Here is a 27,500-nt window from a genome sequence, read left to right on the forward strand (position 1 = left end):
ATCACTCCACAGACCACCTTTCCACTGCTCCGGAGTCCAGTGGCACAGTGACACGGTGGGTAGCACTGTCGCCTCATGGCAGGTTTTTTCCTAAATTAGAAAGAAGGAACATAGGCCAACCCCCTAAAAATCAAGCCCTCCTCCACCAAACTTCACAGCTGGCACAATGTGGCCAGGCAGGTAACGTTCTGCTTGCATTCACCACACCCACACTCGTCCATCAGACTTCCAGACAGAGAAGCATGATTCATCACTCCACAGACCACCTTTCCAGTGCTCCGGAGTCCAGTGGCACAGTGGCTGGGTGGGTAGCACTGTTGCCTAAGAGGCCTAGGCCAACCCCTAAAAAACAACCCCATTGCATTATCCCTCCTCCAGCAACCTTCACAGCTGGCACAATGCGGCCAGGCAGGTAACGTTCCCCTGGCATTCGCCACACCCACACTCGTATATCAGACTGCCAGACAGATTCGTCGTGACCACCTTTCCACTACTCCGGAGTCCAGTGGCACAGTGGCTGGGTGGATAGCTGATAGGTGGAGCTGTCCGGGTTCTTTCTGTGTGAAGTTTGCATGTTCTTCTCATAAATAAATGAGGTCCCAGTTGGCCTTGTCTGTGGGTGGGAGGGTTGTACATGGATTCTCCGTGCATGGTCGGGCTCTGCACGGCTAAATAATAAGGACTGACGTCGACATGCCATATATAAAGTACATTTTTTACTTCAGCTGTATAAACGTGATGGAACATTTCTTCTCCCTCATGATGCTTAAGCGCAGTTTAGCACCAGTGTTTTACTTTAACTCAGTCTAAAGCTGACTTAATTATTAATAACAGTTACGTCTGTGCCGTCGGACGGACGGGCGGGTGAGTGCTGGTGAAATGCGGAGTGGTTTTTATTGCACGCCGACTGTAGTGATTGACGGCGGCTTTCGAGTCATGCATTCCTTCGTGGACGACAGCTGGCGGATGTCAAACACACATTAAAGATTGCATAACAAATAGGTTTCCCTTACGGAGGTCTGTTCAGAGCCTCAGCCATTTTTTCCTCATCGCTTTATCAATCACCATGTTCTACAGTGCATCCAATCAGCACAGAGTGTGTGTGTGTGTGTGTGGGGGGGGATGAACTAAAGGTGGAACGATTATTTGCTGAGCTCCACAAAATGGGGAGAGAAGACTGCAGCATTAACACTCTCTCACATGCTCTCGCTTCTTCGCTCTCACACAGTGCAGCAGTGAAACATTACGCAGTCCATTCAGAAGCATGTGCAGGACGTTAACCCCTTCATTACTGCTTCACTGGCTCGAGTACAGGCTTAAGAATCACCGGCACCCTTGATAACAACGATTAAAAGGAATATATATATTCAGTATACAGTACATATTCAATCAATTTTATGCTTCCAACCTGGTGGCTAACAGTTGTGATCAAGCTTTGTCCTGTTCCACTATGATTGTGCCCCCGTGCACATGCACCAAGGTCTGTAAAAACATAACTAGACCAGCTTGGTGTGTTGGAACTCTTGCATCCTGTACACATTCATCCTTTAAACCCCATTAAACACACTTGAGATGAACTGGGAGCCAGGGTTCGGGAGACACAATTTGGACTTGTGGGCACTGGGATGGTTTTAACAGCTGTTTTTATGACCTTTGCCTAGGTTACTATGGTAAGCAGACTTTTGTCTTCAACCATATCTTATGTTCACTATATGGCCAAAAGTATTTGGACACCTGACCATGAGCTTGTTGGACATTTTAAAAACAAATGCTATTAAAATACAGTGACCCATGTGTGATCTTTTCAGCTATAACAACAGCCACTTTTCTTAGAAGACTTCTCACAAAGCTTTTTAGTATTTATGCGTATGGGAATTTGTTCCCATTCAGTCAAACGTGCTGATTTATATGGCTGGGCACTGATATTGATGTTCTCAGTTCATTCCAGAGCTGTTGAATGGGGCTGAGGTCAGGACTTTATAGAGCTTGCTTTATGTACAGGGGCACAGTCATGCTGGAACTGAAAAGGACCTTCCCTAAACTGTTGCTGCAAAGTTGGAAGCATATAATTACCTTTATATAATTGACACTGAACATTTATCACTCGTGTAGCGTTTAAGTGTCTCACGTTTACTGCTTAATCTGCACTATGAGGCGTCCTTGGAATCCTACGGCAATTCAGTCAGCAAATGGTTAGTCAAAATGTCCAAGACGTTGAAATGTAAAGCAGCTAAAAACACGACTCAGGTAACTGAGACCCAACCAATTCTGTGGACGTGGGGGGTATGGGGGGGTGAAAACAGAACTTTGAGACAGAACATGACGCCTCACACCATCGCTGGATGTTCTAGGTTTACATTCAACCATTAATGTATAGCTGTGCTGTGTGTTGTAGCTTCTATTTATTCCATCACTCAGTTTATGAGTGTCATTTAATGAATGTGGCTCTTTCCTTTTAAAACGAGTGAATATGAGCACATTTTTCCATAAATAAGGTGTACAGAACAAGAGATAAGGTGTAGGCTACAGTCAGTGATTGTGTACCACACAGTGTTCGATACATTGAAGGTAGGTAAGTGAACCTAAACGAAGTGACGACTAGCATATAAAAGATGTTTCTGCTCCTGCACAGACTCTGTATCAGTGCTGCACTGTGTGTAGGGAGGAGGGTTGCAGCGGAGAAGTGAATGATTTTTGTGTTGCGGTAAAATAAACGACTTTCCTCCTCCCCCGTCTTTCCTGAGCGATGGGTACAGATACCTAGACGAACATTCAAGCGGCGATGCCTACGTTACTCCTATAATCCTCATCATCCTCACGCTTTAAGTTTTCAGTTCTGCATACAACCTGCAGATTACAGCGGGACGTTCAACAGCCCCACACCTGTCCCTCTGTTCACCGTACCCCCTTGTTTAATACGGGATCTACTCTTCCCTCTTTCAGTCTGTCCACTTCCGGCTCATAAAACCATCCTTCGCAGCGTGAGAGTAAAACAAAGCATCCTGCAACAATTCCACCTCATTTCCTTTCAGTCACCTCGTGATCTTAATCACTCAGATATACGACTCCACTGCTGACGCCAGCGCTGGGCTTTCTGCTCCATTTTCCCGTCGTTTTGCTTCAACAAAACTAGTATCAAGTCAAATCTAAACTCAAAACAGGACAGAAGCTCTCAGGAATCAATAATGGACCAAGAGTATTACTGCACGGTTCACACTACACGACTTGATCTCGTGTAATCAAATACTGTAAAGCTTGTGTGTGCTGATATAAACTATATTATGCCCTTGTTCCTCCTCCCGAGTTTCTCTTCTGTATTTTGCGTTCATAACAATCACAACCTGATCACAACACCTTTCACACTACATAAATTTGAGTCGCCGACAGGTCCAGATATTTAACATGCTGGATATTTTTCTATTTTTTCACACATTGTTTGTTTATTAGGATTTTAATGTCATGTTTTACACTTTGGTTACATTCATGACAGACCCTGTAGTTACTCATTACACAAGATTCTATATCGAACACAGCCGTGGACAATTCAGTGTCTCCAATTCACCTCACTTGCATGTTTTGGACTGTGGGAGGAAACCGGAGCTCCCAGAGGAAACCCACGCGGACATGGGGAGAACATGCAAACTCCACACCCCACCGAACGCAGGACCTTCTTGCTGTGAGGCGACAGTGCTACACACTTAGCCACCATGCCACCGTGCTGCCCTTCACACATAGCAATCGAGAGCTGATTTTCAAGCCCTGAGCAATCGCCGAGTTGACCTATCAGCGAGCGAAAATCAGAGCAAAAATGATGTACTGTAAACTAGGCATGAAGTTCATTAGTTTTATTAACAGACAAAAGTTAACAAACAAGTTAAAGCGAGCAACTGTATATAATCATTAAACACACAATAATGACGATAAAATCATCATATGGTAAACTATAATAATAACACTAACAGTACTAATAATAATACTTCAGTGTTGATGATGATTTATGCAACACGTATCAAAAACAAAACAGACCTGTCACACCGGATCAACCGTGAATGTTTCACACCTGATCTCGCCAACTAGCAAAGGTGGGCGGAGTCCGCTTTCAATCTAGCGAGAGAGGGCCGATACCGGTACCAGTTCCCGGGCGACGAATGCACGCGTTATCACTCAATCCCATGAGTAAACTCTCAAAACGTTAGAAAACTTCTCCCGTCTTATATAGTAGTGTGTACTGAGAGAGAAAATAGCACTGGCCAGGCACCAAAATCTCTTTAAACCAACACGAGATCCATTCTATAAAAAACCAGTGTTGAGATTCCCAGATGGAAAACATCTAATGACTAAATAATTGCTAAGAAGTTCTCAGAAATATCCTGACCGCTCTGGAATGTGAAAAACTAGTGAGATAAATGTGATTTGAAAAAACATGTTTGTGCAACCATCCAAACACACTCGAGGTCGGATGAAGCCGACAGCCAGTGTTCACCACGTTGCCTAAAACCAAAGTTCTTCAGGACCCCAAGTATCTGACCCTACCTAGTTACAAAAATACCAATCACTACACCCATTTTCTCCTTTCTCATCCCCTCCTCTTTCTCTCTCTTCCTATCTCCACCTCTCTCGTGCTTCTGGTCTCTTATAGACCGACTAACCGTCCCAGAACCCACAGCGGAGGAGGAGGACCTGCATAACACAAGGTAAGATGAGCACCAGGAGTCGATGCTTCGCTTCAACATGTCATTTCATTTGTTTACTTGTTTATTCTTTCACTGTCTGTTTTACTGCCGATTTATCCCGGTCAGGGTCGCAGTGGGTCTGAGTCATTGGGGCGCCAGTCCATCATGGGACACACACACACACACACACACTTAGATACATTTCTATAGTCCCAGTCCAATTGGCCTGACTGCCTGTCTTTAGACATGTGGGAGGAAACCGGCGCTCCTGGAGGAAACCCACGTGGACATGAGGAGAACATGCAAACTCTAATATGTTCATTACTACTCTTAAAAATAATCTATATAGAATAATAACTATTATAACATTTTTGTCTGTTTGAAAGCTGCAGAATAACAAATAACAAATAAAAAAAATAAAACAAGTCAAATCGTGGTTCAAATTAAAGGAAGGACTTGGGGTCTGAAGCTTTATTAATACTTGGACCCCCTTCCCCCCAAAAAAGAGGTTAGCATGTTGTTTTGTGCCACAGAACATCGACTTTCACAATTCAAAGAACTCAAAAGTGAAACTGTGTAATGAATCAGCATGTGTGGGTAAATATCACGAGTTAATATGAGTTAATATATTTCTACTCTGTGTTGGATCAGTTATTAGTGTCAGTACTGGAAGGGGGGTGGCATGGTGGCTCGGTGGGTAGCACTGTCACCTCACGGCAAGAAGGTCCTGGGTTTGTCTCTCAGGTTGAGAGATCCGGGTCCTTTCTGTGTGAAGTTTGCATGTTCTCCCCGTGTCTGCGTGGGTTTCCTCCGGGAGCTCCGGTTTCCTCCCACAGTCCAAATGCAGTCAGGTTAATTGGAGCTACTTAAATTGCCCTTAGTGTGTGTATGCCTGCCCTGTGATGGACTGGTGCCCTGTCCAGGGTGTTTCTGTGTGCCATGTGCCCACTGAGAGCTGGGATAGAATCCAGCCGCCCCACGACCCTCATTAGGATAAGCAGATTAGAAAGTGGGTGAGTACTGGAAACTAAACAAGCAGCCACAGATTGTTCTTTTATTTATGATCATTTTTTAATATGGGAAAATTAAAATTAAGCTACTGCATGTGCACAAACACTACAGATTACGTTAGCAGGTTTGGTAAGCTGGTGTGTAATGAGGACCATTTCTGTTAGTGGTTCTTTAAAGGAGAAGAGAAGGAACAGAGTGGACAGAAAAGGAACGCGGGAGTCAGCAGGATGTGTCAGTATGATAGAATTATAGCAAGGGTGCTAAATTAAAAGTGGACAGTAAAAAGGTGGAGGAGAGGCAGCGGTGCTTCACTGAGCTAGCTGACGGTGCAAAAACTGCGTCCTGTTAAAAGAACATACCTGATTAAACAAACCAAATGTGTGTGTGACCAGAGGGGGCGCTCCAACTGTGTTTGAGTGTTGGGTTAGTGGGTTTGCATGGAAGGATGGATCTGTCTATAGAACAAGGCCAGAATCATAATATAACGTATCATGAGGGAGACACGTCCCTATTGGAGGGGGGACGATAGGATGCGCCAGTGTTCCCATCAGCTGTTGATATAGCATGATGATTTAGCATGACGGGTCAGCAGTATTCAGACTATTGCTGGAACAAGCCACACCAATGCCAGTTTTCCACTGTTGGGCCCCTAAACAAGGCCCTTAACCCTTGTGTAGTCTTAAAATTCTGTAAACTCCCCTTGTTCTAAGGGGTAAACTGACCTGTCTTTACTAAACCCCCTAAATAAGGCAGCTTCATTTAGAACCCAGATTTAACTTTGTGAATATCTATAATCATATCAGGGCTGCCTAGTGGTTAAGGTACTGGACCAGTAATCATAAGGTTGCCGGTTTAAGCCCCACCTCTGCCAGGTTGCCACCGTTGGGCCCTTGAGCAATGCCCTTGACCCTCAATTGCTTAGATTGTATACTTTGGACAAAAGCGTGTGCTAAATACCAAAAATGTAAATATTGGTGGGTCGTTTTTGACCCTTGGGTGTGAATGACCCCCTCACGTTTAATTCATGGCTACAGCCGTGCTATAGAAGTCCAGGAACACTGAGGGGGAAAAGGAGTAGATGAAGGAAAGGTCAGGGTGTGTAAGTAGATGATTAGTGGATCTGTAAGAGAAACTGAAGAACATGCAACACAAATACATGTAAAAGACGGACAAATCCAGCATCTTGTATCATGGCAGCATTAAACCCCGTTTCCCCTCCCCACCTCCTTCTCTCTGTGGTGCAGTATTTGTTCTGCATTTCTGTACTGCAGTTTACACCGAATGGAGCTCAAGGGCCACCTAGAGGGCCAATCTACTAACTACAGACCCCATAACACTGCAGTCCTCCCCTCCTCCTCCATCCGACTGCTCTTTCACTCACTGACTCCATATCTCACCATAACCACACCAGCCCTTCTGCTCCTTCTCTTGCTTTTCACCGGTGTGAGAGGCACAATTCTGATTATTCATGTTCATTTAAGGTATAAACTCCTAAATAATGAACATTTTTACTACAATCATTCATCATTTGGTGCTAAAATGCTTTGAAATACCAAAAGCACAACCAACAAGCACACTAAGGTTCAGCCTCAACAGAGCTCGGCTGATTTAATGGCACTTTTTATTGATTTATTTATTTATCTTTCAAATCTACTTCAGCGTCACCAGGGTTGTGGTGGGTCTGTAGCCTTTCTTATGGAAACGCTGGTGGTTAATAGGCAGAAATCCTGTCCCTGGGTCCAACACACACAGTCACTCACTCGTTAACTCGCTCAGTCACACACATGAACAATTTAAAACACCCAATTCTATTTTTAGCAGATTTGAGCAGCTAGGAGTAACCTGAGGAAGCCTGGGACTCTGCAGCAGTGCAACACCAACACAATCTGTACAGCCATACAAAACAGGTAATGTGAAAAACACAAGCATAATGATTTCATTTATTTATTTATTAGGATTTTAACGTCGTGTTTTACACTTTGGTTACATTCATGACAGAAACGGTAGTTACTCATTACATCAGATCTAAGATTCATCAGATCACAAGTTCAATCTGAAACACAGTCATGGACAATTTAGTATCTCCAATTCACCTCACTTGCACTCCACACAGAAAGGACTCCGACTGCTCCACCTGAGGATCGAACCCAGGACCTTCTTACTGTGAGGCAACAGTGCTACCCACCGAGCCACAGCGTCGCCCCGTCTGTTCTGTTCTGTGAGTGACTAGACGTTGGTGGTTCGAAAACAAATAAAAACATTATGAGGCCCCATACGTTCCGCGGCGCTTCGAACCGTCCGTCCTGTGTAATAACGTGTCTCTGTGTAGAACTAACACTATTCTTAAGATAGTTTTAACTCCCCTCCGCCTCCAGCTCTTGTTAAAACCTAATTAATAAAAGTGCCCTCTCCGGTTAATTACCATCCCTTTATAGTTTCCCATTAGGCTCTCAGGGAATGAAGCTAGAGCGAGGCAGAAATATGTGATATAATTGTGTTAAACCAAATCACATTCCAATTTGATGGAAACTTATTCTCAGTGGCAAAACAGAGAGACGGAGAGGATTGAAAGTCGAGTGAAAAGAACCCAGAGTCAGAGATAAGATGTCAGCTTGGCCGATGTCTTTCTATTTTTAAGTATTTATTTTTCTGTAATTTATAATCATCATAAATTTGACATTTCTTCAGCAAGGCTGCTGTTTTTTGTCCTGTCACTGTAGTGTAAATTGTGAGCCTGGGTCTTACAAACGCAGGGATGTGCCTTCCAAACAATGTCCAATCAATTCAACAGCAACAAGTGGATCAAATGGGGTATTAGATACATCTCAAGGGTGATTAATGCAAACAGGATGCACTTGATCACAATTCGGCATCTCAAAGCATTTTTAGTTTATTTTAAAAACTTATTTTGCTTTATTATTGTGGGTGATTAAAATACTTTCAAATTCGAATCCATAACATGATACATTGAGCAAAAAAGTTGAAGGGGCCTGAATACTCTCACACCTCAGGTCTCCAGGTTGGTACTGCGAGAATTACGATGGTAAAAGTTCTGCCAATGTGGGCACTTAATAATTTAGTGTGACTGTAGTAGTTTATTAGCATTAGAAGTGTGTAAACATTAAAATACATATCAAATAAAAACAAGCAAAAGCTAACAGGTAGGCACGTTCACTCATAAAACATATTGCCGATGTTAAAGGTATTAAATTGCAAACTTGCTGGCATCTACAGACTTAAACTATGTCTGGATCTATAACTATAGATTTTTAAACTGCACCCTTTTAACTTTACTGATAGTCCATCAGATTTAGATATTAAAAACGTATTAAAGCTGAAACTAATCCCACTGGGGCTGGGGGTTGAGGAAGTAAAGACAATCATGTGTGTAGGATGGACAAACAGAACGACAGAACAGTAATGAATTCATCAATGCATTCATTAACCGTCTTCCTCAGTTCCTCTCTTTTTTTTGATGCACACCCAGCTGGTGTGTGAGCACATTTGGAGGTCAATACTGCCCCACTACGGCAAATAGCAGTATGTGCACTATGTAGCCAAAATTATATGGACACCTGAAAATTAGTTCGTTAGAAATCGTGTTTCAAATCTAGCGCATTAATATGGAGCCCCCACCAGGGGGTAAATGAAACTATACCAACTCCACTCTGATAAGGTTTATCATATTATTTTGGAGTGTGTCTGTAGGAAGTTGTGCCTAAGTGTACCCACTGCCCCTGTGAAAAAACTAGGTCTGAAAAGTCTTGGTTAATGTGGAAAACCTCCAGTGTTGTCTGCAGGGATCTCAGCCCAACCCAAATGAATCTTTGGGATGAAATGGAACATCACTTGCAAGCTGGGCTGACTTGTGCAATATTACTGTGGACAAGATGTATTAGTGACAGACAGACTCAGAAATCTTGTGAAAAGCCTTTCCAGAGGAGGCGGAGGCTGCTAAAGCTGCAAAGTGAGGTGGAGGGACTCTGTCGTGTATCAGGGATCAGATCAAATTTAAAATACACAATCTTGAGCCAGTGGACGCACCATACACACACAAAATGTCATTAATGTAAAGCAGAAATGAATCAGGTTAGCGAACGTCTCCAAAACAGAGACAGAACGTCGAAATATTTATGCAAAATGCACCAATTTCTTCTAGTTTCAGTATTCACAGACACTTCTGATGGTTCATGGTTGTTGGTGAAGCCATTGCATTCATTTCATTACCTTCTTTCTTTTTAGATGGCTAATTAAACCCTTAATGATGATTTATGACCAATTAATGGCTTCTAACTTGAACTTAACATTTAGTTAATCAATTTAGTTAAAGCAGCTTAACTAAGATAGATGTCCAAAATTCCCTAATGAGTAAGCCTAGAGCGACGACGCCATAAAATAACATCACAAATGTGATGAAAAAGTAGATCCATCATCCATCAGATGTCTACATCTTATGTGGATTAATACATTTAAGATTTGAAAACAATTATGTGTGTAACACAAAATTCTACTATAATAACATGATGAAGGCCGGTGGAGCTTTAGGACGTCGTGTCCTGTAATGTCTGGACAAAGCAAAGATTCCTTTACCATGTTAGAAAGAATCTTATAATATTTTAAGATTGCAGACGACACACACACTACTGTGTTCTTTAATTATTTGGTACATTGAACGCTTAATTAGGCTTGATAATTAGAAGTTTTATACCTGGGTGAAATGTTGCATGACTGGATGGTTGTACATCATTTGTACTCAGTTAAACTAAAGAACCAGTGAATGTTTTATGAAGAACCATTTAAAATCATGTAAAGGATGTTTGCTGCAGTACAATTAAAAATTAAAATGAGGTTTTTCCTGGAAACCATTAGGATTCTTAAAGGAGCTTTATAGTTGTTGGTTCTTTACAATCCTAAGAACCAGTTCATGACTAAACACTGATTTAGTTTTACTTTGCAGCTTCTTTAAAAGGACTTTTAGTAAAATAACCCCTTTCCTTTTATGCACTTTTCCCAGATCCCAAGAAAACGGCACTTTAAGGGAACCCTTAACCACCCAGGGTGTCACGGTGGCACAATTTGTGGTGTGATTACTTGGTTTTGGTCATCCCCTGTCAGGTAGCCCCTTATCATTAAAGTTTTGCATGTTCTTCCTGTGTCCTTGCACCTCCACAAACATACAGTATGTAGACGGACTGATTTGTATTTCGCCTCAGGAAGAGGAGTGTAAGTAAATGAACAAGTGAATGTGTGATGTTTGGGAAATGAATTAGTGTTGAGTGTCTTTGGATAGCGCCAGACCCATGGTGACCCTGACCCCTGACCAGAATGAAGCAGTAAGTAGAAGTGAATGAATGAACAGTATAGGTGTATAATTGGTTCTCCAGTCATTTGCAGATGGGCAGTTGTAGCCTAGTGGTTGTACTGTTGTACTGTTGGACCCTTAAGCAAGGCCCTTAACCTTCAGTTGCTTAGACAATATACTGTCACAGTAATGTAAGTCGCTTTGAATTCAAGGGTCTGCTAAATGCATAACATGTAAATGTAAATGGAATGAGTATGACTGCATTGAAGGAATTATTTAGTCTGTTGATCTGGGCTGGGTGGGTCCGGAGCCTACACAGAAACGCTGCAAACGGTGGAGACACAAAACAAGGAACACCAGTTCATCACTGGGCATCACACACTCACACACTCCCCGGTACATTCCTAAATCACACAGGTGAGCTCACTGCTTTAAATTACCCCTATGAGTGAGTCAGTGAGTAAATCCGTGTTGCCCTGTTATTGATTGGTGCCCAGCCCAGGGTTGTAAAAATGCGCCTAGTGTTTCTGGGTGGCGCCCTACCAACCCCGACCTGGGGTGAAAATGAATGAATGAATGAATGCATGCATGAATATAAAGCACCCAAAGAATCCATTAGGGTCAAAAAGAGCTGCATTTTACACCACAGGGGGATGGGGGGTCTTGCAACCTGTAAGGAGGATCACGACACAACAAACCCACCCACACACACACATTGGATATGTATGTAAGTAGGTACTTACAGGCTTTGGGTCAGGCTCGGTTCGCGTGGATGCAGTGCGTATTCGCGCACACGTTAATAATCACACACATGAACGCGCGTAAGATCTGGTGTTTATTACTGGGTAGTTTTTCTTAATAAAGAAGCAAATCAATTCCTGATCATGGTATGAAGTCCTCATTCCATCTGCTGGTCTAAAAGCGGGCACGTTCTCATTATTAAAATCTGTTTTAAAAAATATATATATATATTTATGAGAGTAAATGGTGTTGAGGTTGTTGTGGTATTAATTCTCTGCTCCTGCTTGGTGTCCCTGAAGGCGCAGCTTATCCAAAGCGAGTGCGCAAAATTCAAACCTCCTGCCTGGCTGTATCACCGCGTCCCTGTTCAGTTTCCCCCGGCTCTTCACCTGTTACCAGGTCTCGAAAAAGAAATGCTAAAAAAAAAGAGAGGATGCTTCCAGTCAGACGGTCAGGTTCTTCTCATTTGGAGCGCGCAAACGCTCACAGGAGGGCGACAATCCGCGGTGTGTACCGGTGCTCGGTGCGTCTGCTCTCCATTTATTCCTCCCGAGGTGTGTCTGGGTCAGTTTAGGGCTCGCCTATGTGCAGTGTAATCCTAGGAGTAATCAAGTGGTCAGAACCGACCCCTCCCTCCCTTTTTTTCTGTCTTTATACAGAGGGAAGGTGGCAGCTGGTGCCCCCCTCACTCCCCCAGACTCCACCCTGTGCCACTTAACCATCTAAGCGCCATGAACCGATTGCAACATCGCTATACGTGCTATAAATAAAACCCAGGAACCCCCTGCAGGGCTGGATTTCCCTGCTACAGCTCACCTATTTTAATCCCATCAAAGGCTGGTATGTCCACATCATCCTGAATCATTTCATTTCTGTTTATTTTGTTTATTCTTATTATTATTTCTGGCTGGTACATTCTGATGTGGTGCGTTTAGCACAACAAACAGACCCTTGGTTTTCTGTTCAGCTCTGTATTTTGCATTTTATGCCACCTTATACATACAAATATATCATATTCACGTTATATGTGCCTATTATTATGCCTATTTTTAATACGTAGTAGGAAATATATGTGCGGCATGGACAAAATAACATAAATCCTTAAAACAAAATATAAAAATAATTCAGGCTAGCGTGTTCTTCCGTACATGTTGCTGCTCTCTGTAGGATTCCATCCCTGCCTGGTGAGAAGATGAACTCAATGATTTCAAACCAAACATGCTAGTCTGCAGTTCTTCTGTTAGAGGTTGACAAAGCAGTGCAGAACAGTTGGGTATTTAGAGCATTATTATACTCAGGGGCGGATCTAGAAAAATATTTATGGGGTGGCGAGAGGGGGGCAGGAATTTTTGAGGGGTGGCAACATATGGCAGACGTATTTATACTGAATTTAATCACAGTTATAACAGTTTGATGAGAAATAGTATGTACACACTACAAAAGGGCACGGGCTGCCATTTACAAACTCATACAGACAAACTTAATCTCATGCAATCAATGTCTTGCATTTAAGGTTTCATGTGAAACAGTTCATATTAGGAATAAGTGACCATACAATGTAATCTCATTAATAGGAGATAAAAGCATGGTAACACTACTGTAGGTGGGGCATTATCATTATCAAAGGAAAGGCATTAAGGTAAGACACAGGTGATGAGTGGCAGATGTATGAGAGGGAAAGCAAACAGTTTTTGACTGTGTCAGAGTGGCAGCGTTGCAAATTGGCCATAACTTTTCTTTTAATTTGTTGCTGCCAACTGGGGTGGCAGCAGGGGTGGCAAGGCTTTCTTTTAGGGTGCATTTGCCACCCTATGCCACCCCGGTAGATCCGCCCATGATTATACTTATTAATAATAGTGTAGCGTCAGTGGGAGGAGCCGTGGTATCCAGGCTTACCGTCAGCGTGTATCCCAGTGTGGGAGACTGGGTGGCTGCGGTGAGAGCTGGATAGGTAGCTTATATGTTTGTCTGTTGTATGAATGTATGTGTGTATGTATGAGTGTACGTCCTAAACCACTGAGAGATCTGTCAAGGGCAGCTCACTCGAGGTCCCGACGCTCGCCTTCCTGCTCGCCGGCGCCACAATAGTAATAATAAATATAAAAAAGTTAATAAAGAGTAAACACACATCCAGTCCAAAGCAGTTTGCCATACGATGTTAGAACATCAATCTAGCAAATCTTACATATATTTCAAGGTAAAATTCTGTCTAAAAACTGAATAAACAATATATACAAAACCATGCAACACAACAATCTGTATGCAGTACCGAAGATTTCCACAAGGTGGCCTCCCACACCATTATGGATCCTCCACTTCACTGAGTCGTTGACAGCAGGTGAGTTTAAGGCATCCCTTGTCTGTCCAGATGTACAAAATACAATAAAAAAGTCGACTTATATTATATTTTCTTTTGTCACTGCTTAAGCCAGATCATACCTGTATTGTTTTGGATAAGCAGCTCCAGTGTAAGACATGCTCAAGGGTCCAACAGTGGTGGGGCTCAAACCAGTGACCCTTTCATTAGTCAAGTACCTTAACTAGTAACTTTTTATGTGTTTTAAACATTTAATACCATTCATACGTTTATTTATTCATTAAATACTATGTTCATAATTATTCTGTAGTAACCACTTCATGCTGAATATTTTTATGTATTTATTTACTACCCTAATGTCTTTAGGTGGTTTAGCCTTTGAGGCTTATATTAAACTTCCACAGAAATTGAGTTGAACTGGTACTTCTGTAGCTCCAGTACAAAACTGAAGACACAAACTACATACCAAACATGTCTTGATAGATTTTTAGGTCTGAGTAAATATCTGTGACCACCAGTTATCGCTGAAATCATCACACACAGACAGTTTTGTTTAGTAGTAAAGTAATAAAGTGTGTAAATGCTGTAAATCTGTACATTTCTAACCTAAAGTTTTAAACACAGCTCAGCTATCAGAGTGATGATTAGATGGCTGATTTGGGATTTACTACCACCCGTGTTCTCATTGGCTAAACACTTCCGGTCAGTCAGGGTCATCGACGGGTCTGGATGTCACAGTGGGACTCGGCGTGGCACACTTGGCGTTTTAAAATGGGTTTAGTGATTAAGCAGGTTATATCAAACATCGTCTCTGCCTGGTTCAGCGTCTGCTCGTGCTGGGTGTTACTGGTCGACATTACTCACAGGGATCAATAATCAGCACGGGGCAAATTCACACCCAGGGCAACATATGTACACACATTTCTTCTGCATCAATCAGTGGGGGTTACAGACAGGAGAGGTCAGCAATGCCCTCGTCACATACAAATTACAGCCTCACTTTATATTTATGTCCACAATGTTATCATAGTACAAAATCAGCGTTTTTTAACTTTATTAAGCCACAAAGGTCTCACGGGCGCACACATACATAAAACTGATAGGTCTATAATAAAAAAATGTTAAGAACCGCTCTCGTAGTATTAAATATCTAATAATAATATTATCTTAGATGTTTAGGTCTTACTCGTAGCAAACAGATTCTAGGATGTGAGACCATCAAGTTTGTTTTCGCTTTTACATCATGTTTTAATTGTTTTAGATTTACATTTACAGATTTACATTAGGGCGGCACGGTGGCTCGGTGGGTAGCACTGTCACCTCACAGCAAGGTCCTTTCTGTGTGGAGTTTGCATGTTCTCCCCGTGTCTGCGTGGGTTTCCTCCGGAAGCTCCGGTTTCCTCCCACAGTCCAAAAACATGCGGTCAGGTTAATTGGAGACACGGAATTGCCCTATATGTAAATGAGTGTGTGTGTGTGTGTGTCTGGCGTCCCGTCCAGGGTGTTACTGTGTGCCTTGCGCCCATTAAAAAACTAAGATAGCTCCCCCGCGACCCTAATTGGATAAGCGGTTAAGACAGTGAGTGAGTGAGTGAGATTTACATTAGCAGGCGGTTTTATCCAAAGCGACTTACAATTAGGGCCTTGCTCGGGGGTCCAACAGGGGCATCTTGGCAATGGTGCTTAAATCAGCAACCTTCTGATTACTAATCCAGTAACTTAACTGCTGAGCTACGACTGAGAACTTCTGATAACCTGCTATTTTTATTTGGAACTGAATGTGATGCATTGAAGCTTTAAATAAACGGGACCTTCAAGCAAAAGGGCGTGCAAAAAAAAAAAAAACACAATCTCCTGACATTTTGTGACATGATTAAATTTAAAGACTTTATAGATTTTCCTTTGTTCTACGAGACTGATGTGTTTCCACTTAGTCAGTAAATTTGCTCACATATATACTGTATATATATATATATATATGGCTTAAATCATTCCTTTTACCCTCTCTCTCTCTCTCCGTCTCTGTTTGTGTCTGTCTGACGGCGCCGTTTGGGGAGAAGAGCCAGATTTGGAGAGCAGGTGGGCGGAAAAAGCAGAAGAGCCAGGGCAGGCAAAAAAACATTCACACAGACTCACAGGCTAATTTCTGAGATGCTGCCAATATCCTGATATTTTTAATTCACCATGTTGGTCTTTTTGTTGGTTTTTCTCGTCTCACATTGATTTATGTAGATGAGAGCGGATGTCTAGAATAAACTCCAGTCCCAACGGTTCCATTTTTTTCCCCTCAGCCGTCTCTGTGTGAAGTCGACTGCGTGTTCAGCAGAATCGCTCACCCACACACACAGTAACACACTCTCCTTCGTCTCGCCTGTTCACACACGTTGCAGTTTTCCCACAATTCCCTGCGCATGGCACAGACACACACAGAGAGCGCGGCCGGCTTTTCGCTCGCAGTCTCCAAGCTCCCTTTGTCACCCGTATAACCACTAATGGCTCTCTGAACTGGAGAGTTAATGGTTGACCAGTATAAATAATCTCTGCTGATCATATTTATGACTATGCAGCCTGAAATCACCCTTAAGTGCTCCTGCCGTTCCATTATAGCAGAATAAACTAAGCGCCTAAAGTTTGACCGGATGGACAGATGTAATACAAGAACCATCTAAAAAAAACAGACCTGCTATCAGTATGAGCTGCTGGATCACGGGTAACACTGTCCACAGTCAAGTGAGCTTTACATTTTAAAATACCCGAGTCTAAAAGTCTATGTTTAAGAATTGGTACCTTAAAGCTTCATGGAAATTTGTTGCTGATTAAATAGACAAATAAACAGAAGCAGATGATTTTCTTCTTCCAAGGCAGCTTTTTACCCACAGTCAGTTTAAAGCTTGCTCGACTGTCGTCTTATTCTAATTCACTGGCTGTTTTTTGTGATGCTTGGATTTCACCTGTCAATCCAAAACACACCTTTAGCAGAAGGTCACAGTTTTTCTTCCAGAGCTTGGCATAAGATCTCTGTGGAGTCAAACTAGCTTTATTTTTACGGGCACAGAGAAATCACCGTTCAAGCCGCTTGTTTCTCACGTATAGGTAGTGGGAACTGATTTGTGTGTGACATTACCAGCCAGCTGATTCACTGCCCTGCGATAATTTGGTGCCCTGTTATTTATTTATTAGGATTTTAACGTCATGTTTTACACTCTGTGGTTACATTCATGACTGGACAGGTAGTTACTGCTTACTGGTTAGTTCAAGTCTTTAATGTCAAAAACAGTCATGGACAATTTAGTTCTCCGATTCACCTCACTTGCACGTCTTTGGACTGTGGGAGGAAACCGGAGTTAGTATTAGTTAAATACATTGTTATTTTATACTGATTTGTTTTTGTTTGTATGTTGTTTTGTCAGAACTAAACGCTAAGTTTGCACCACGATGACCAATCCAGTGTAAAACTACTTATCTTACTGACCATTCAAAAGGTTTTAACCATTTTCTTATTTTTAATATTATAATAATTATATAAACGAATATTTAGCATGCACATGTTTTTATAATAAAATCTCTCACATTCATTAATAATAAACAGATCTGTGGATAAAAATGGTCGACCTGGTTAATAATGGATGTGTGATCTCACACGAGCACCATCCTGCCTCTTCCATAGCTCTGGTTCTCGGTGCTATACATCTTGGGGACGTCCAGGACGTGCCTCAGAGAGAAGCCCTGCTCTGAACGTTCTGTCCTGTGGTGGAGGGCAGCAGGGGTGCAGGACATGGTTCGAGGGGCAGGTGAAGTAAAACTGTTCCTATACACACTGATTTTATCGCGGGTCAAAGGCAGGGATGGGAGGGGCGGCTGTAGCCGAGAGGACAAACTGGGTGGGGCTTTGTGGGGTGGGAGGCGGCTTAAAGCGGCGCTCGTGGTCAGGGTCGTGGTGGGTGGCGTATCCGGGAAAGGAGCCAGCTCAGACCTGCAACCGGAGAGAAAGCAGAAACAGTGATGAAGTAAAACTACAATGTGTTTTATTAATTCGTTCATTCATTCACTGTTTCACCGCTTCATCCTGGTCAGGGTCTAGGTGGGTCTGATCCATTGATTTATTGATGTTGCACAAAGAGAACTTTGTCAAACAGTTTTCATTTATTTCTATTTCATCAAAAGAGATCATTTTATTTTCATGTTTACCACCGCTTTATCCTGGTCAGGGTCGCAGCGAGTCCGGTTTCACTGGAATACACTGGGCAGAAGGCAGGAATACCCTGAACAGGACACCAATCACGGGCAAGGCTTTGGCCTTTCGGGTCTATGTGTACCTTCCATTATTTGTCCTAGCACTTTGACAAAACAGCAAAGGTCACTACTGGCAACCAGGACAAACCCCATTCAATTTTCCTCCCTCAGACACGACCAGTTGTGTCTGATAAGCACCCGGTGAGTCCAGTAGCACCAGTGCATTCATGTATCACAAGCACTGACATGTGTAGAACATGATGCCTGTCAGGGCTACTTTTTGGCGAGCAGTGCAGCTGTCTGCAGAATAAAACAGTGATTGCTGATTGCTGAGCATTCTTCTTCTCGTTCCAGTGAAGATCTTCAGGTGGGCTAAAGCACAGCCTGGCGTTCAGAGTGCCGGCTCTAAAACCCCCATAATGCAGGAAGAGGGGTTTAAGTGCCCTTTTAAGCAAAGTGTATGTGGAACATTCACTGACCCGTTTTGTTGCCAGGTCAGGACAACCAGACGTAACTACTTAGAGAAGCGATGGGAAAAAGAGATGGAGGGGATATAAGTACGCTGTCAATTTATCAGTTAGTGTATCCCAAAACCAGTCACCTTAATCAGACTTGTAATTAATAGTAGCAGTGACATTGAAACAGGTCCCTAAATTCTACAATATTCAATAGTTTATGTCTCAGATTGCAGGTTTTATGTACATTAACTTTCCCTCTGTTGATTTATAATGTATGGGTTAGCCCACCTGAGCAAATCTAGTCAAAAAAACTAAGACTAAGTTAATAGCCATGTGTAAAAATGATGTTCATGGATCAGCCTCATCTAAAATGTTATACAAAAAGGCCTTTAGACAGAAGGAGCAGAGAAGAAGGGCAGAAGCTGTTACTACACAAACACACAGTAAAACATTGTGGTGGTAGATTTATGTTGTATGGTGGCTTTTAAGCAGCATGGGCTGCCAGTCTGGTCAAAACTGACTGGAAAATGAATTCTTGGATAAAAACCTGCTCCTCTTTGTCAGAAAGCTTAAACTGAGTATGAAGTTTAGGCCCGTAGACCCAAAGCCACAACAACACAACACCTTTGTGTTTAAAAAAAGTGTTTTTTTGTAGAGCAGCACATCGAGTTTAAATTGATGTCGCACACACTTACGATTAATGTTGCAGAAAGAGCCGACCAAAACCCAGTGAGGAAGCTGTGGTATGACCTAAAAGGTCAGATTTAGGAACTACCAGACTGGACTGACTGTCCTTTTACTGTTCACACATGTACATCCAGCAGGATCTTTTACAAGGTGACTTAATACAATCCAACCTGGGCTTGAACTAGCGACCTTCAGATTACTGACACAGTGCCTTATGCAGCTTCCACTGTCCTGTCCAGAAAGACTATGCAGCCAAAGCTTTGTAGACACCGGAGCTTGAGCCTGTTGGACATCCCATTCTAAAACCATGGACAGTAATATGCACCCCCACCCACTATGGACTACACTTATCTAAGAAGGCTTTCCACAAGATTTTTAAGTGTGTCTGTGGAGATTTGTTCAGTCAGAAGTGAATCTGCAAGGTCAGGCACTAAAGTTAGGCAAGAAGGCCTTACTGGCAATCGGCATCTAATTCCTCCCCGAGGTGTTTAATGGGGTCAGAGGTCAGGACTCCACTCCAAGCTTGAATATTTAGAATGAGTGTACACATACTTTTGACAATATAGTATATTCCTATAAACAGTGACAGAGAGTGACAGGCATATAGATGGACATAAGTTACTGTTTAATTATGCTCAGGGTTGTGGTGGGTCCAGTGCCACCTGCAAACACTGGGTACAAGATGGAAATAGACATTTAGATGCAATTTAGAATCGCCAATCCACCTTGTTCATGTTTTAGGAGGCACTAGTAAGCCAGGAGTGCAAGGGAAATACCCACTTGGACACAGGGAGACAGAATGTGCCTGGAGACGAGGATTAAATCAGATCCACAGGACCCATGTTGGTGTGCGGCACCCGTTCAAACACAATCCAGCTGTTAGACCCGACTCTGATTTATCAACCCACTGCTGTTTTCTCTAAGCTAGAGCCTAACGACCAAATCTCCAACCAGCTCACGTCAGGATGAACAACAGCACCCAGGAGGACTTGGAAATTCGATCAGCACCTTATTAGCCACCAGAGACCCAAATGACTATCTTTATGTGCTGCTGTACTGCCACCTGGTGGTGGATTCTTACCTGCTGAAGCTCCTGTAGTCTGTATGAGCTGTGCTGACTTCTGTGGCTGCTTCTCTGGGCAGCAGGGCTGAAAATGGAGCCAGCTGTTTATGTAGTGCCTAATAAAAAATAATACAGTATTTTATTTACCCTCCAACAGCCTACAACACAGCTCCATTAATAAAAAACAACGTGCATACTGGGAGCTCCATAATCCTTAGGGCACCGAGAGCTGCATTAAGAGACTTTGCATGAATAAGCGTTTTCAGCATTAATGCATTCACTTCCCCTGTCTCATGCGTTCATCTTCTCTTTCTCTTACATATCATAATCTCTTTTCTTTCCTATAATGCGTCTTAAATCTATGCTGCAAATCCAGGTGTTTACTCATAGGCACTTTTTTTTAGCCTAGATTACTGTATGTGTGTTTATTTCTGTACACACTGAAGATTCAGTAAGCATTCGAATCATGTATACTAAAGCACATGACTAGGGTTTATTTAGATACAGAGTCTCAAAGACCAGTCATACGGCTTTCGTTCACCTTCAGGGTCCTGTAGTGGTCCACTAGAAGCTCATGCGATGCTGGTTGCCCCCTGTACTGCTCCCTCATCTCAGTCAGTGGTGTACAGACCACTGACTTGCATTGTTTCATCTGCAGCAAAACAAGACAGTTCAGTTCATCTATGATGATTAAACGCACAGACAGGCATAAAAAACTTACTAATTAGTGACAAAAAGATAAAATAAATGGATGGAAAACCACACGTAATAGTAAATGCTCCAATTAACCCGGTCTGAACATCGATGGGAGATTCTGGACCAAAGGAACAGCATTCTTAACCACCTGAGGACTGAGGAAATATCTTCTGGACATTTCCAGATTTTCAGCACATGCGTCCTCTGAGACATTTGAAGCCAGCTATTAATAAAAGTGGAAGCTTAATCACTAATTGTTAGAAAGGTTAACATGTCTGGGGTGTGGCCTTTAACTATCTGTTTATTTTTAGCTGTTTGGTGAACTTGCTGCTGTGTTTTGGATCATAGAACTGCTCCAAAAACGTTAACCTTTTTAAAGACAATCTTCTTGTAATCTCAGCTATTTACGGTCAAGGTCTTGGATTAAGAGGTGACCCTATAGTACAGTTTAGGTTGATAGGTTGAGAGACTTAATCACAATAAAGCTTTATTTGTGGACCAACACTTGTTTATGTATCACATGCATTCACATCTACAGTCCTCACCCTCCAAGCCAGATCATTTAGGTAATGTGTGTGCCAGTGTGGAGGAGCTTTAGAATAGACACGATTTCCCAGAAGACCATCCATGGGTTTGTGGTCATGCTCGGTGTGGGAGGTGAGAGCGTAATGAGCGGGTCCAGATGCCCGTCTATGGAGAAGAAGAGGAAGAGGATTTTTCTGCAGCATGAGAAAAAAAGACAGAATGTTATCATTACAGTTTAGTATCATGAAATATAAAGTCTAAACAATCAGTAAAATAAAAGAAGCGGTAGTAAACATGTACACAAAGGGAAGAGACACACAACGTTTCAGAAAAAAATCAGCTGTGCAAACAAAGTGCTTTAATTGCTTTATTTACTGAAGCACTTTGCTTGTGTATTCAATAACAGGGTTTTGTTTAAAATATTCAGGACGTCTTGTACAGTTGACATTTACTTTTATTACTAAGTACGCAGCAGTTGCCGTGATGTTACGCAAAATTCTGATATCCAGGGGTGTAAAACTGGGGAGGAACGGAGATCAGTGTGTGACTCTCCATACGCTGTACTGATCCCTGTGTGAACCCACATCAGGAAGGTGATACGGCTACTACTTTAGGCACAGGATAGTGGTACAACTAGGTATTTTGGGAATAAATAGAATAATAATAATAAAAATAAATGATGCAGTTACAGAAAAAAAAGGACCCTCGCAAAAGGCATCAACATCCAAAGTATGCAATAAAATGCATGTCTGTTATAAAAGTATTTAAACTTTTGACTTCAGATGTACATAACACAATATAATAAAGTGTATATAAATATAAAGTAATATAATAAACTGTGTATGTGAGACGTGATTGATTGATATGATTAGCAAACAGACCTTCCAGCTCACAACGCCATTAGCGCTGTTATTAACACCGCAGCTCTCCATTAACCCACCACACAACCCACAACCCTTAAAAACAGTATCATGTAAATAAAAAATCTAAAACTGTGTAGAATTTATTAAATTAATCCTAACAGATTTATAGCTCAAACAAGAATTTAGCACTCAGGTACACGGTCGGTGTTTGGTAAAATGTCGCCATGGCAACAAACCGTCAACCGTCCGTTCCTACAGAGCGGAGGATTTCTGAAGCTTAGATTCATTCAAAAGAATCGATTCTCGAATGATTCAGTGATTCGGACAGCTCTATACTCTGGACATTGGCAGCATCTGCTGGTCACAAGTGGTCAACCGTATTAAATAAACCTCATATTTAGCACCTTCAGCTACAATGGTTCAAATTATAAACGCGAACCTTGTCTGAGGCGAGCGAGTCTGCATTTACTTCATTTTGTCATAACAAAAAGCATTAGAGATTTCGCATTAAATCCCAGCCTTCTCCTCCAACCCCCTATACCTCACAAGGGAACATAAATACAGGACATTTACACACATATCTGTCTGAATATACACAGACTAGGCATAACATTATGACCACTGCAGGTGAAGTGAATAACACTGATTATCTCTTCATCACGGCACCTGGGGGGGATATATTACACAGCAAGTGAACATTTTATCCACGAAGTTCATGTTAGAAGCAGGAAAAATGGGCGAGCGTGATAATTTGAGCGAGTTTGACGAGGGCCAGGTTGTGATGGCTAGACGACTGGGTCAGAGCATCTCCAAAACTGCAGCTCTTGTGGGGTGTTCCCGGTCTGCAGTGGTCCAAGGAAGGAAAAGTGGTAAACCGGCGACAAGGTCATGGGCGCCCAAGGCTCATTGATGCACGTGGGGAGCGAACAGACGAGCTACTGTAGCTCAAACTGCTGAAGAAGTTCATGCTGGTTCTGATAGAAAGGTGTCAGAATACACAGTGCAGCAAAAGGGAGACCAACACAATATTAGGAAGGTGGTCATAATGTAATGCCTGATCGGTGTATATAGGGGTTTTCTGCATTGGCTGAGTTTTCTCCAAAATTTCCTGTTCTTTTTTCAACTGACTGACAACTGTTTTCAAGGCATCATTAACACTAAGAGGCACATAAGCGACATTTCATGCTATTAAGCAGATTCTTTTTTTAAGCAAACCCAGCTTGTAAACAGAATTCTATTATTCAACTTCAACAGTTAGTGTCCACAGTTCCCAGGCTATTACAGATCATTATTGTCCCATTGTTCAGTCTTTTTGAAAATGGGTTTGCACATATGAAAAGAAAATACATTAAGAAATAAAAAAGAGGAAATGAGAGTTTCTGGTCTATTTTTATGCTCTGACAAATGCCACTTCAGTCGAGCACTGCAACCAAGAAATGAAGTTCATTTTCAACACTTATGAATCTTACAACAAGTCTGACAAAAGGACGGGTCCAGTACAAGAGGAAATATACAGAAAACATCTTCTGTTGGATTTATAATTGTTTGAATTATTCAGGGTGAATATTTCCACAGCTGACTCGTAACAAATGATTTTTAAAGCATCTCAGTGGCTGGAACGATAACCTAACAATCAACGAGGAAACATGCACTTTTATTTTGTTGCTGTTTTATCACAGCTTGTGATCTTCGGAATGTGTTACGTGTCTGAGAAATGTTTTGTCTCTGAAAGATACTTGGATAAGGATTTAATGAAGTGTCCACAAAGTGACTTGACTGGATTCTGTGATAGGGTCTCTAACGTGGAACTGGATCTTGCTGGGATTCCATCACATCTGGAGGTTCTCTGTTTAAACCTCGTGAAAGGTTCAGAACTGCATCCAAATTCTCTCTCGAGGTTTTACAAGCTTAGAAGATTAGACATCTATGGAGATCTTTCTAACATCTATCCTGGAGCTTTCAGGAATATTTCAAGTCTGCAAACTCTGCAGATTAATTGTTTCAACTCCTTACGTATCTTTCTTTCCTCTGAGGTTCTTAGTGACCTTCAAAATGTTACAACTATTACATTTATTGATTGCAGGTTGTCGGCAATGTCTGTAGACATCTTACAAGGAATTAAAAAGTTGGAAAATCTTTTGATCCGAGGGCCAATAATGGACTTTTCTGATGTCTTGTGCAGATTAGCATTTGTGTCAACACTTAAACAATTGCGTGTAGAATCAACAGATTTTACTATTCTTACTCAGCCAAACTGCACTTTTCCTAATGGGACTTTATTCGATATAAAAGAATTTAATGGAATCAAGGAGGTCTCTATTTATTTTTCAAGGGTAACAGTAGTAAATGAAACAGTATTAAAATACTTTAAAGAGTTATCAGCTTTGGAAATTTATTTTGGAGAATTAAAAGTTTTAAAATCTTACATTAGAAAGGTTGACGACTTGATTCTCTTTTATTCATACCAGAATTCAGGAGGGTTTAAAGACATTTGTGAAACTGCACATGAGCTTTCGGCAACTGCACTGAGTGTAACAGTCCTCCAAACAGTCAAAAACTTTACACTCGATTTGGAAAAATGCACGACTCTTAATAACTTTACACTGGAAGCTTATGATCAAACTAAATCAATTAATCTGACATTTATCAACATGCTGAGAAACCTCACCTCATTGAAAGTTGTATGGGAGATGACTCCTGAAAGCAGTGAAAGAAGTGGAGTTTTGGGACTGTGTAAAACTCAAATTATGGTGACAAAATTAAAATTTCTGTATCTTCATACAAACAGCTTAAAAAATCTCACCTACGGACAGTTTAGCTGCTTTCATGATCTTGAGGAATTGTACTTATTAAACAGTGACATTGAACATATTGAAGACTTTACATTTAATAACACAGTTTTACTGGAATACTTGGACCTCAGTCATAACAAAATAGCTAAACTTACAGAATTGAGCTTTTTTGGTTTACGTAATCTAAAAACTCTTCTGCTGGATGAAAATATGTTGATCACTGTTGAGCCTTCGACTTTTATTCATTTAACATCTTTAGACTTTTTAAGTTTGGGAGTCTTTCAGTTTCCCACTTCTGAACCTTCTGAGATCCAGATTAACCTCAGTGTCCCTGAAAATCTGACTAATCTGTACATCAGCTCTGGGATGCGACCAATGACCCTCCATTTAGACAACAGTAGGAAAACTAATTCAACCCTTAAGGAACTTCATGTTTGTGGTCAGTCTGTCACTTTTCTGGATTGTGAGAATTTACTTTTTGAGTCTCTCGTCCAGTTAACGGCAGAGACTGAGCAGTTACTTTGTGGACAAATTTTTCCTGCTCGCTTCCTCAAGTCTCTGACACACCTGAGGTTCATACCAAGACACAAAACGGCACAAATGGACTTGACAGATTTGAACCAACTTGTCCACCTAAAGAGTCTGGTCTTATATAACATTGATTTTTCCAATCAGTCTGGACTTGGTGTGATTTTCCACAACCTGTCTAGTCTGGAGTACCTGAATTTGTACCTTTGCTGGATTAATTCATTGGAGAAAGACTTAAGTAAAGACCTGAAGTCACTAAAGATTCTGCTCTTAAACATTGATGGTGTGTTCAGTATGATGGAGAGCTTTGTGGAACCCCTGAAAAACCTGAAATATCTCATCATGCAGAATCCACTCCTACAGTGTAGCTGTGATAATGCCTGGTTTACCAAATGGACTAAATATCAACAAAACGTTCAAGTGTACTTCTCAGGTGTCTCACTGGAGCAGATACAATGTAAAAGTAGTGAAGGAACTAAGCTTTTCTACAAGTATGTTCAAGACAACTGTTTTATTGACATTGAGTTCCTGCTTTTTGCCTCCACTTCCTCTGGACTCATCTTCTTCATGCTGGTGGTCCTGCTCCATCAAGTTGCCAGAGATCACCTGCTGACTTTGTTAGCCCAGTAACTTGAGGCTGGATAGAGGAGGCTAGAAAAAGGACACTGTCCATTCGATGTATTTGTGTCCTACTGTAAGAAGCATGAGCAGTGGGTGGTGAATGAGCTTCTGCCCAACTTCTGCTCCTGATCTGCCTGCACATCAGAGACGTCCAGCTTGGGAAGGACATTGTGGAGAACATCACTGACAGCCTATACAGAAGTAGACACAACTTCTGTCTGGTTACTGTTACCTATGGAATAACCGCTTTCTGGAGGATGGAGGAAAACATTTCTCATCAGCTGTTAAATGCACATCATTGACTGAACACCTGAGAACCTGGAGCTACATAAACCTTCCACAATACTCAGCTCTACACACTGCATTGTGAAAAAGAAAATGGGTGATTTCTTTCTGTATGATTTATCAGAATATATGTACAAATATTGAAGCCATGTGGTGTAAATACCTGATGTTTATTTTGATCTGTCATGTAGAAAGCTATTATGAAATACATTATAAATACTTCTAAAATAACCAGAGAAAACATTGCTATTGTTTTATCTTTAAATGTAGCTAACATTGCTGGACAAAAGTAAAACTACATTTGCTATATAACTGTATTTGTCTTTTCATTCTTCATTCATTCTTCCATTCAGTCATTTAAAACAAATAAATCATTGCTGAAATAAAAGTAATTAACATTCTTCACTTTTCTCACCTAAAACCTCTAACAGAATTGTCTTAAATGTTAAATAAAAATAACATCTATTAACCAAGGTTAAATTTCCTCATTTTAGATCCATAACTGAAATCTCTTTAATTCCACCTGATCAAAACCTTTTTGGTATCTTAGATTGAAAAGGTATTAATGATGTACTTCTTCCTGCAATGTAAATACTCCAACAACAAGGTAGAAATTACAAAGCTGTAATTAACTAAGTAATTACATTTAAACTGCTTGCGCAGGTCCAGTAATTACCTCTTCATGTTGTTACATGATATACATGA

General features: G+C 41.5%; 2 protein-coding genes across 3 annotated transcripts; one reads left to right on the plus strand and one right to left on the minus strand.

The window, feature by feature from the left end:
• Positions 1-17,577: 17,577 nt before the first annotated feature.
• On the minus strand, positions 17,578-22,750 carry zgc:193811 (uncharacterized protein LOC559801 homolog). 2 transcript variants are annotated; one of them, XM_063019054.1, is made up of 5 exons: positions 22,588-22,750; positions 21,727-21,900; positions 21,027-21,137; positions 20,504-20,601; positions 17,578-18,017 (listed from the first exon to the last, which is right to left on the minus strand). In XM_063019054.1, exons 1-5 carry the CDS (start codon positions 22,636-22,638, stop codon positions 17,681-17,683), a joined length of 771 nt encoding a protein of 256 aa, XP_062875124.1. In that variant the 5' UTR covers positions 22,639-22,750; the 3' UTR covers positions 17,578-17,680. The 2 variants fall into 2 exon arrangements, with proteins under 2 accessions (XP_062875124.1, XP_062875125.1); XM_063019055.1 differs by having other exon boundaries at positions 21,727-21,871; positions 22,588-22,693.
• A 3,211-nt stretch (positions 22,751-25,961) lies between these two features.
• LOC134335836 (toll-like receptor 12) lies at positions 25,962-26,886 on the plus strand. Its single transcript, XM_063018443.1, is given in 3 exon segments — positions 25,962-26,625; positions 26,628-26,816; positions 26,819-26,886. Coding segments are annotated over 3 exon segments (915 nt in total). The 3' UTR covers positions 26,881-26,886.
• The last annotated feature ends 614 nt before the right edge of the window (positions 26,887-27,500 follow it).

The sequence above is a fragment of the Trichomycterus rosablanca genome, chromosome 22 (assembly GCF_030014385.1).
Source record: "Trichomycterus rosablanca isolate fTriRos1 chromosome 22, fTriRos1.hap1, whole genome shotgun sequence".
Lineage (NCBI taxonomy): Eukaryota > Metazoa > Chordata > Actinopteri > Siluriformes > Trichomycteridae > Trichomycterus > Trichomycterus rosablanca.

Coding starts and splice junctions, on each gene's coding strand:
- zgc:193811 (XM_063019054.1), bottom strand. CDS start 22,638: ATGGAGAGCTGCGGTGTTAATAACAGCGCTAATGGCGTTGTGAGCTGG. Junction 21,901..22,587: donor ATGGCGTTGTGAGCTGGAAG/GTCTGTTTGCTA, acceptor CTCATGCTGCAG/AAAAATCCTCTTCCTCTTCT. Junction 21,138..21,726: donor TAAATGATCTGGCTTGGAGG/GTGAGGACTGTA, acceptor GTTTTGCTGCAG/ATGAAACAATGCAAGTCAGT.